The 11331-nt window shown below is 45.6% G+C and overlaps 1 protein-coding gene across 1 annotated transcript in view; it reads left to right on the top strand.

Moving 5' to 3' along the window:
- The first annotated feature begins 230 nt into the window (after positions 1 to 230).
- The window catches only part of LOC122544377 (uncharacterized), an 83687-nt gene continuing 72586 nt past the window's right edge, over positions 231 to 11331 (top strand). The window contains exon 1 of the mRNA XM_087982841.1: positions 231 to 403. Within this exon, the coding sequence (XP_087838967.1) occupies positions 346 to 403 (58 nt within the window). The 5' untranslated portion in view covers positions 231 to 345. The remainder of the gene's footprint in view (positions 404 to 11331) is intronic.

Genomic DNA, 11331 nt, shown 5'->3' with positions numbered 1-11331 from the left:
AGCCACATGTCCAAGGGCATCTAGGGACAGAGCCCATGTCCCACAAGCGTTCCATTTTCTCACTGAGATTATTTGGGGGACATTACATTTTCAGGGCTTGGTCTAATTTACAGCCTTATCTACAGTTACAAAGGTCACTATTGGAAGGTGTGTTTAATAGCCCTTCACTTTAACTTCCTCTGACACTTTCTTCCCCATCCTGCAGTGAATGGTTGATTTGCCTTTTGAATTAGGTTTACTTGTACATGAAGACACCTGAAAAAAAAAACTTCAATCACTTTAATTCGTATTTGATTTTGCTGCATCCAAGTCTTGTTTTGAATCTGATTTTAAAAAAGAAGTACAATGGACAACATAAAAGCTGTTGCATATTTATACTGCTTGGTTTTTGTTACAACTTTAGGTGAGTCTCAATACGATATATATTCCTTGGTAATTCTTATTGTGAGTTTTGGATTGGTGTTTCCCCGAAATCCACGGTAGATTTTCCTTTGCCTTATACCTGGACTGCACTCAGTTCCTGGGCACCGGGTGGAAGGAATGGGACAGATACAGATTGTGTCTGATGTTTTCAATACAGGCAACATACAAAGCATGGTTTTGAGGCAGAATGATTCTTGTAGGTTTGAAAAACCAGATGTAACAACATGAACTGTGAACTTTCTGAGAAGAGAATCCCAGTTTCTAAGAAACAAGTGAATATTGCTTGCAGCTGGTGGAAGCTGTTTATGTTGACTGGTGGCTTTGGAATTCAACCAGTATGGCAATAATATAATGAATTGTTCAAAAGTTCTTTGATGGTACCCATCGTTGAAATGGTTATTGAACTAGCAAATTACAAACTTTATTTTCTGTTCAAATACGAACTGAAGGAATTAAGGGCTACAGGGAGAATGCGGGTAAGTGGAGTTGAAACGCCCATCAGCCATGATTGAATGGCGGAGTGGACTCGATGGGCTGAATGGCCTTAATTCCACTCCTATGTCTTATGGTCTTAACTGACTGTGTGTGAGAGTGATGGTTATGATGAAAGAATATTGGGTTTAAATCACAGACATTAATTAGATTACCTTGTTGTTTGGGTTTACCTAGCTGAAGTTACAGTATTAATAATAAATTGTGAATTTTGGTTTAAGCTAGAAACTTAGTGTCTGATATCTGTTATTCCTAAAGTTGGTTCGGGATAACAGGGCAATTTTAATGGTCTTTGAATGTTTAAATTCTGCTGTGTTGTGAATCCAGTGTTAGCGAATCTGATTTAGTCTGGCTTGCTATCCCTGTGTCATAATGGTATGGATCACTGAACTTTCAGAGATTTGCCTTGCAAAGGCAACAATACCAATGCTTCACACTGTTATAGGATCATAGCACAGAGAGAGGCCCTTTGGCCCAAACTGGTCCATGCCGACCAAAACGTCCATCCACACTAACCCCATTTCCCCGCACTTGGCTGATAGTCTTCTGAACCTTTCCTATCCATGTACTTGTCCAAATGCTTTTTAAATGTTGTGAATGCACCTGTCTCAGCCACTTGCACTGGCAGCTCATTCCATATACATAACACCCTTTGTAAAAACGTTGCTCCTAAGGTTCCCTTTTTTCTTTCCTTTCTTCCCTCACACTGATGCCTTCTAATCATTCAGTGACCTTCAAAATTGCCCGATTATCCCTCTAATCCTCGATTCCCAACCCTGGAAAAAAGACTGAGTGTATTCACCCTAACCATCCCCTCATGATCTTATACACTTCTCTAAGATCCCCACCCCCCGAGTCTCCTGTGCTCTTAAGAAAAAAGGCCTAGCTTGTCTGACCTCTCCCTATAACTCAGTCCCTTGAGTCCTGGCAACACATCCTTGTAACTTTCTTCTGCACTGTTTCCAATCCGATTGCAAAAATATTGATAGATCATCATCGGTATGGTATAAAAGAAGGGGGCAGTTGAAAAATCAGCAGAGCTAATCAGCAGAGCTCTAGAGAGAGAGAGAGAGATAGAGAGAGAGAGAGAGAGAGAGAGAGAGATTAGATTCCCTACAATGTGGAAACAGGCCCTTTGGCCCAACAAGTCCACACCCACTCTCTGAAGAGTAAATCCACCCAGACCTTTTTCCCTCTGACTAATGTGCCTAACACTACGGGCAATTTCCCACGGCTAATTCATCTGATCTGCACATCTTTGGACTGTGGGAGGAAACCAGAGCACCCGGAGGAAACCCACGCAGACACAGGGAGAATGTGCAAACTCCACACAGACAGTCACCCGAGGTTGGAATCGAACCTGGGTCCCTGGTGCTGTGAGAGAGAGAGAGAGAGAAATTGGCTCTCAAACTCATCCAAATGAAGTAGGCTGCTTTGTCCTGGATGGTATCAAGCTTCTTGAGTGTTGCTGCAGCTGTACTCACCCAGGCAATTGAGGAGAATCCCTTCACACTCCTGACTTTGTGCATAATAGTGCACCTGGTAGATGGTAGACAGGCTTTGGGAAGCAAGGAGATGAGGTATGTGCTGCAGGATTCCTAGCATTTGCTCTTGAAGTGAGTGTTCTTATATAACTAGGTAAGGAGAGTTTCTGGTCAATGGTAACACCAGCATGTTGATAATGGGAATTGATGATGGTTGTTCTGTCCTGATTTGTAGCTTCAGCAGATTGACTCCTCATTTTTAGGTATTGTGGTGCTGCTCCTGCATTTTCACTGAACTAGGGTTAGTCCCCAGCCTTAATGGTATTGGTAGAGTCGGGGCTATGCTGGGCTATGAGGTTACAGAATGTATTGGAGCATGGTTCTGTTGTTGCTGGTCATCAAGAGCACCCCATGGATGCCCAGACTTTAGTGACTAGATCTGTTTGAAATCCTTTGAAATCATTTAGCACAATCATAATATTACACAACATGATGAAGGGTGCCTTAATGTGAAGATGGGATTTATCTCCACAAGGATTGTACCATGAATACTTCTATTAAAACTGCGATAGATGGATGCTACTTTAGCACATAAATTGGTGAGGGTGAGGTCATGTCTGTTTTTCTGTCTTTTTGGATTCCTCACCACCAGCTGCAGCTATGTATTTTAGGGTTGAACCAGCTCCATCAGTAGGGCTGCTGCTGAGCCACTGTTGGTGATGAACCTTAAAATCCTCTGTTTTTCGCCCTTGCCGCCCTCGGTGCTTCCTCCAAGTGGTGTTCAAATTGGAGGAGTAATGATTCATCAGTTAAGTGGGGTCAGTACATAGAGTCATTGAGTCATAGAGATGTACAGCATGGATACAGATCCTTCGGCCCAACCTGTCCATGCCGACCAGATATCCCAATCCAATCTAGTCCCACCTGCCAGCACCCGGCCCATATCCCTCCAAACCCTTCCTATTCATATACCCATCCAAATGCCTCTTAAATGTTGCAATTGTACCAGCCTCCACCACATCCTCTGGCAGCTCATTCCATACACGTACCACCCTCTGCATGAAAACGTTGCCCCTTAGGTCTCTTTTATATCTTTCCCCTCTCACCCTAAACCTATGTCCTCTAGTTCTGGACTCCCCGACCCCAGGGAAAAGACTTTGCCTATTTACTCTATCTCTGCCCTTCATGATTTTGTAAACCTCTATAAGGTCACCCCTCAGCCTCCGACGCTCCAGGGAAAACAGCCCCAACCTGTTCAGCCTCTCCCTGTAGCTCAAATCCTCCAACCCTGGCAACATCCTTGTAAATCTTTTCAAGTTTCAAGTTTCACAACATTGATAGTGAATAGGAGGTTTCCTTGCCGATCTATAAGCTGATAACATGAGACTTGACAGGGTGTAGTCAATGTGAGGACTCCCAGGACAGCTCCCATCTGACTGTATAGCTCAGTGCTGCCACCCAACCTGGATCTGTCTTGTTTATGGGACAGAACATACTGAGGGATGATACTGGTGCTTTCTGAGTTATTGTATGAGTGAGGGATGATTCCGTGAATATGACTATGTCAGGCTCTTGCTTGATTGGGCTGTGAGACAGTTCCCCCAATTTTGGCACTCACCCCTACATGTTGGTAAGGAGAATTTTGCGGCATTGAAACGGCTGAGTTTGTCACTGTCCTTTCTGATGCCTACTTCAGAAAATCTTGGGTAAGGGTGTGGCTATTTCTGGAACACAAGTCTTCAGAATTATTGTTGGAATGCTGTTCGGGCCCATAGCATCAGCAGCATCCAGTGCCTCTCAATGTTACTTCACATCATATGGAGTGAAACAAATTGATTGAAAATTGGCATCAGCAAGGCAGGGACCCTCAAGAGGAGGCCAAGCTGGATTAGCCACCCAGTACATTGGTCTGAAGATGGATGGAGCTAGTGGAATTAATAATAAAGAAATGGTGATTGTTGTGAATAAACATTTTGCCTCTATCTTCAATATACAGGATACATTAAAAATTTCTTAGTAGATATAAGTCAGGAGGCTGACGGCAAAACTCATGAGAGAAACCAGTACTGATCAAACGGATGGATTTACAGGTTGTTGTGTCAGGGTTATAACTTCATTCCCAGGTCATAAAGGAAGTGATTAAAGAGCTGATAGACGTATCGGTGTAAGTAACACTAAACAGGAAGAAAGAAGGGAGCACCCGCCACGTACTGGAAAGGAAACGCCTGGAAGGACTCAGAAGAGACAGAGATATCGTAATCCTACCGGCAGATAAAGGATGCATGACTGTCATCCTGAACAGAATGCGATACTTTGATAAAGCAAACATACTACTAACCAATACCAAAACCTACCAACAGGTGGTGTTGGACCCGACTCCACAGCTAGAAAATCACATTACAGCCGCTCTGAGGAACCTACACAAGACAGCTGAAATGAATAAGACAGACCTCCCAAGAATGAAACCTGAAGGATCCAACGCACCCCGTTTCTAAGGACTACCAAAGCTACATAACAAGCTCCCCTCCACCCCACCCACCTGCCCCCACAAAGCCAGAGTCTCACATCCCTACACACCGACACACAGGCTATGAAAGGAACTGCAAACCGCAACACCTGGTAGAAAACTCAACCCGTTCCATCCACTCGAGCCAGGAATTCCTTAACGTCATCAAAGACACCAAGGTACAGGACAATGAGGTCATGGTTTCTTTCAATGTGTCAGCGCTATTCACATCAATAAACATCACTCGAGCAAAAGAAACGCTGGCCTCACTGCTAGATGAACGAAAAACACAAAAACCAGACAGCACCAACTCCATCAGCAAGGACAGCACCCTCAAACTGGGAGACCTGTGCTTCGTAACTCACTTCACCTTCAAAGACAAGATCTAAGACAAATCAATGGGATGCCTATGGCATCACCAATATCAGGACTTATAGCAGAAGCAGTTATGCAGAGGTCAGAATTAACAGCCCTTCCCACGATCCAGTCCAACTTTGGGTCTGCTATATGGATGATACCTTTGTCACCATGAAACGTAACAAACCAGGAGAAACCCACAAGCACATAAACAACATCCTTACTGGTATAAAATTCACCAAAGGGGAAGAAAACAATAACTGACTCTCCTTCCTTGAACAGTTCATCCACTTTACCAACACCTTCCACCATGACCTCAAATTTACCTGGACCGTCTCAGACTCCTCCCTCCCCTTCCTAGACCTCTCCATTTCTATCTCGGGCGACCGAATCAACACGGACATTTACTATAAACCGACCAACTCCCACAGCTACCTAGACTACACCTCCTCCTACCCTGCCCCCTGTAAAAACATCATCCTATATTCCCAATTCCTTCATCTCGGCCGCATCTGCTCCCAGGAGGACCAGTTCCAATACCGTACAACCCAGATGGCCTCCTTCTTCAAAGACCGCAATTTCCCCCCAGACGTGATCGACAATGCTCTCCACTGCATCTCCTCCACTTCCCGCTCCTCCGCCCTTGAGCCCCGCCCTCTATAATCGCCACCAGGACAAAACCCCACTGGTCCTCACCTACCACCCCACCAACCTCCAGATACATTGTATCAACCTTCGTCATTTCCGCCACCTCCAAACGGACCCCACCACCAGGAATATTTTTCCCTCCCCTCCCCTATCAGCATTCCGAAAAGACCACACCCCCCACCAACCCAACCTCCACTCCCAGCACCTTCCCCTGCAACCGCAAGAGATGCAAAACTTGCACCCACACCTTTCCCCCATTACTTCCCTCCAAGGCCCCAAGGGATCCTTCCATATCCACCACAGATTCACCTGCACCTCCACACACATCATTTACTGCATCCGCTGCACCCGATGTGGCCTCCTCTATATTGGGGAGACAGGCCGCCTACTTGCGGAACGTTTCAGAGAACACCTCTGGGACACCCGGTCCAACCAACCCAACCACCCCGTGGCTCAACACTTTAACTCCCCCTCCCACTCCGCCAAGGACATGCAGGTCCTTGAACTCCTCCATCACCAGACCATAGCAACACGATAGCTGGAGGATGAGCGCCTCATCTTCCGCCTAGGAACCCTCCAACCACAAGGGATGAACTCAGATTTCTCCAGTTTCCTCATTTCCCCTCCCCCTACCTTGTCTCAGTCCCAACCCTTGAACTCAGCACCACCTTCCTAACCTGCAATTTCTTCCTGACCTTTCCACCCCCACCCCCACTCCGGCCTATCACCCTCACCTTAACCTCCTTCCACCTATCACATTTCCAACGCCCCTCCCCCAAGTTCCTCCTCCCTACCTTTTATCTTAGCCTGCTTGGCACACTTTCCTCATTCTTGAAGAAGGGCTCATGTCCGAAACATCGATTCTCCTGCTCCTTGGATGCTGCCTGACCTGCTGCGCTTTTCCTGCAACACATTTTCAGCTCTGATCTCCAGCATCTGCAGTCCTCACTTTCCCCTTCCTAGACATCAGAGTAGAATGAAAAGCCAATGGAGAGCTGCAGACCAGGGTCGACAGGACAGCCACACACGCTGAGCAGATACTCAACGACAGAAGCAACCATCCCAACACCCACAAACGGAGCTGCATCAGGACATGATTTAAGTGGGACAAAGCAGACCGCAGCACCCAGGAACTATGAGAAGCTGAGTAAAAAAACACCTATATAAAATATTCAGATCCAACAGGTATCCGATAAAAACAGTCCACTGATTTCCTGCACAACAGACCTAAACAGGGAGATATAACATGCTCAGAGACTTTAGCCACCCGAACATACATCAAAGACATTTCACAGACCACACTACTCCGGCCCCTAGGCATCATGGTAGCCCACTAACCTACCACCACACTGAAACAGCTCCTGATGAATTTAAACGATCCCATACCCACAGCCAGCAGAATGAACATCATATAAAAATAACCCTGCAGGGACTGCAAGCAACATTACATTGGACAGATGGGCAGGAAACGAGCCACCAGGATACATGAGCATCAACTAGCCACCAAAAGATAACTCTCACTGGTGTCATACACACAGACAAAGAGGGATACCAGTTTGACTGGGACAATACATCCATCCAGGGACAGGCACGTGCTGGGCACACGTGGGAATTCCTAGAGGCTTGACATTCAAACCGGAACTCCATTAACAAACACATCGATTTGGACCCCATTTACCAACCTCTCAGAAACAGAACCAGAAATGATATCAACTACCACAACAAACCAAGGCACATAAATAGCAAGTGGGTCAGAACACCAACGCTTCATCGGAGGCTCACTGATGACGTTACCAAGCATGGTAATGAAATGTCTGAGCAGCTCAGACAGCAAACTTACAACCTGATCCACAACCAGAGTGACAAATCTTCTCCAAAATCTCGAAGTTCCATCGGACTGGAAAGTAGCAAATTTCATCTGTTTATTGAAGAAAGGAGATAGGCAGAAAACAGGAAACTATAAACCAGTTAGCTTGAAGTATTCATGGGGAAACTGTTAGAGTTTATTAATTAAAGAGGTCATAAGTGCACATTTGGTGAACCTCAAGATAATTCGAAAGACTTCACATGGTTTTGTGAAAATGAAGTCATATTCAACCATATTTATTGGAACTCTTTGAATGAAGAACACATGCTGTGGATATAGAGAAACTCACTGATGAAGATGGGGCAGCACAGTGGCTCAGTGGCTAGCACTGTTGTCTCACAGCACCAGGGTCCCAGGTTCGATTCCTGCCTCAGGCGACTGTCTGTGTGTGGAGTTTGCACATTCTCCCCGTGACTGCGTGGGTTTCCTCTGGGTGCTCCGGTTTCCTCCCACAGGCCAAAGATGTTACAAGTCACACAACACCCAGGTTATAGTCCAACAGGTTTAATTGGAAGCAGGTGGTGTTGTGTGATTTGTAACTTTGTACACCCCAGTCTAACACCGGCATCTCCAATTCAATCCAAAAATGTGCAGGTTAGGTGAATTGGCCGTGCTAAATTGCCCATAGTGTTAGGTGCATTAGTCAGGGATAAATATAGGGTAGGGGAATGGGGCTGGGTAGGTTACTCTTCGGAGGGATGGTGTGGACTTGCTGGGCCAAAAGGCCTGTTTCCATACTGGAGGGGATCTAATCTAATCTAATCAAGATGGTTGGGCCTAAGACAGTACTCCGAGGAACTCCTATAGAGATGTTCTGGTGCTGAGATGATTGAACTCCAACAACCACAACCATCTTCCTTTGTGCCAGATATGACTCCAACCCGTGGAGTTTGCCTCCAATACCCATTGGTTCCAGTTTTGCCAGGGCTCCTTGATACCACACTCGGTCAAATGTGGCCTTGATGTCAGGGGCTGTCACTCTTACCTCACCTCTGGAATTTAGCTCTTTTGTCCATGTTGAACCAAGGTTATAATGAGGTCAGGAGCCGAGTGGCCCTGGTGGAACTCAAGCCAGGCATCATTGAGTAAGTTATTGCTGAGTAGGTGCTGCTTGATAGCGCTGTTGATGACCCCTTCCATCATTTTGCTGATGATCAAAAGTACACTAATTGGGCAGTAATTGGCTGGGTTGGATTTGTCCTGCTTTTTATGTACAGGAATTACCTGGGCAATTTTCCACATTGTCGGGTTAATGACAATATTTTAACTGTAATGGAAGAGCTTGGGGAGCAGCAAGTCTGGAGCACAAGTACTATTGCCAGAATGTTGTCAGGGCCCAGAGTCTTTGCAGTATCCAGTGCCTCCAACCATTTCTTGATAGCATGTGGAGTGAATTGAATTGGCTGAAGAAATAAGGCAGGGCAGGTGACAGAGGTGTCAGTGGAAGAGCACTTTGGGGCCAGCGACCATAATTCTATTAGTTTTAAAAAAGTGATGGAAAAGGATAGACCAGATCTAGAAGTTCAAGTTCTATATCGCAGGAAGGCCAATTTTGATGGTATTAGGCAAGAACTTTCAAACACTGACTGGACGCAGATGTTTCCAGGTAAAGGGACGGCTGGAAAATGGGAAGCCTTCAGAAATGAGATAACAAGAGTCCAGAGAAAGTATATTCCTGTCAGGGTGATAGAAAAGGCTGGTAGGTATAGGGAATGCTGGAACCCTTAAAGTAATTGAGGGTTTGGTTAAGAAAAAAAGGAAGCATATGTCAGGTATAGACAGGATGGATCGAGTGAATCCTTAGAAGAGTATAAAGGCAGTAGGAGTATACTTAAGAGGGAAATCAGGAGGGCAAAAAGGGGACATGAGATAGCTCTGGCAAATAGAAATAAGGAGAATCCAAAGGGATTTTATAAATACATTAAGAACAAAAGGGTAACTAGGGAGCAAATAGAGCCCCTCAAAGATCAGCAAGGCAGCCTTTGTGTGGAGCCACAGGAGATGGGGCAGATACTAAATGAGTATTTGGCATCAGTGTTTACTGTGGAAAAGGATATGGAAGATATAGATTGTAGGGAAATAGATGGTGACATCTTGAAAAATGTCCATATTACAGAGGAGGAAGTGCTGGATGTCTTGAAATGCATAAAAGTGGATAAATCCCCAGGACCTGATCAGGTGTACCCTAGAACTCTGTGGGAAGCTAGGGAAGTGATTGCTGGGCCTCTTACTGAGATATTTGTATCATCGATAGTCACAGGTGAGGTGCCGAAAGACTGGAGGTTGGCTAATGTGGTACCACTGTTTAAGAAGGGTGGTAAGGACAAGCCAGGGAACTATAGACCGGTGAGCCTGACATTGGTGGTGCATAAGTTGTTGGAGGGAATCCTGAGGGACAGGATGTACATGTATTTGGAAAGGCAAGGACTGATTAGGGATAGTCAAGGGAAACCATGTCTTACAAACTTGATTGAGTGTTTTGAAGAAGTAACAAAGAGGATTGATGAGGGCAGAGTGGTATATGTGATCTATATGGACTTCAGTAAGGCGTTTGACAAGGTTCGAGGAGAAAGTGAGGTCTGCAGATGCTGGAGATCAAAGTTGAAACTTTATTGCTAGAACAGCACAGCAGGTCAGGCAGCATCTGCTCGCTTTTATGCTCATTTCCTCTTATAATAGCAGGCCCCTAGTGGCACAGTGGCTCATGGTTAGCACGGCTCTGGGTTCGTTTCCAGCCTCAGGCAACTGTCTGTGTGGAGTTTCCATATTCTCTCCGTGTGTCTGCGCGGGTTTCCTCTGGGTACTCGGGTTTCCTCCCACTGTCCAAAGATGTGCAGGTGGATTGTTACTTCTTCAAAACAGGCCCTGAAGAAGGGCCTGTGCCCGAAACGTCGAATCTCCTGTTCCCTGGATGCTGCCTGACCTGCTGTGCTGTTCCAGCAATAAAGTTTGACAAGGTTCCCCATGGGAGACTGATTAGCAAGGTTAGATCTCATGGAATACAGGGAGAACTAGCCATTTGGATACAGAACTGGCTCAAAGGTAGAAGACAGAGGGTGGTGGAAGAGGGTTGTTTTTCAGACTGGAGGCCTGTGACCAGTGGCATGCCACAAGGGTCTGGGTTCACTAATTTTTGTCATTTATATAAATGATTTGGATGTGAGCATAAGAGATATAGTTAGTAAGTTTGCAGATGACACCAAAATTGGAGGTGTAGTGGACAGCGAAGAGGGTTACCTCAGATTACAACGGGATCTTGATCAGATGAGCCAATGGGCTGAGAAGTGGCAGATGGAGTTTAATTTAGATAAACGTGAGGTGCTGCATTTTGGAAAAGCAAATCTTAGCAGGACTTTTACACTTAATGGTAAGGTCCTAGGGGATGTTGCTGAACAAAGAGACCTTGGAGTGCAGGTTCATAGCTCTTTGAAAGTGGAGTTTGCAGGTAGATAGGACAGTGAAGAAGGCGTGGACTTGCTGGGAAAAAAGGTATGCTTTCCTTTATTGGTCAGAGTATTGAGTACAGTAGTTGGGAGGTCATGTTGCGGCTGTAC

The sequence above is a fragment of the Chiloscyllium plagiosum genome, unplaced genomic scaffold (genome assembly GCF_037043375.1).
Source record: "Chiloscyllium plagiosum isolate Xiang-an unplaced genomic scaffold, Cpla_swu_hap1 HiC_scaffold_44, whole genome shotgun sequence".
In the NCBI taxonomy this organism is placed as follows: domain Eukaryota; kingdom Metazoa; phylum Chordata; class Chondrichthyes; order Orectolobiformes; family Hemiscylliidae; genus Chiloscyllium; species Chiloscyllium plagiosum.
The sequence above is the reverse complement of the archived record's forward strand: the minus strand, read 5'-3'. Positions and strand labels throughout refer to the sequence as shown.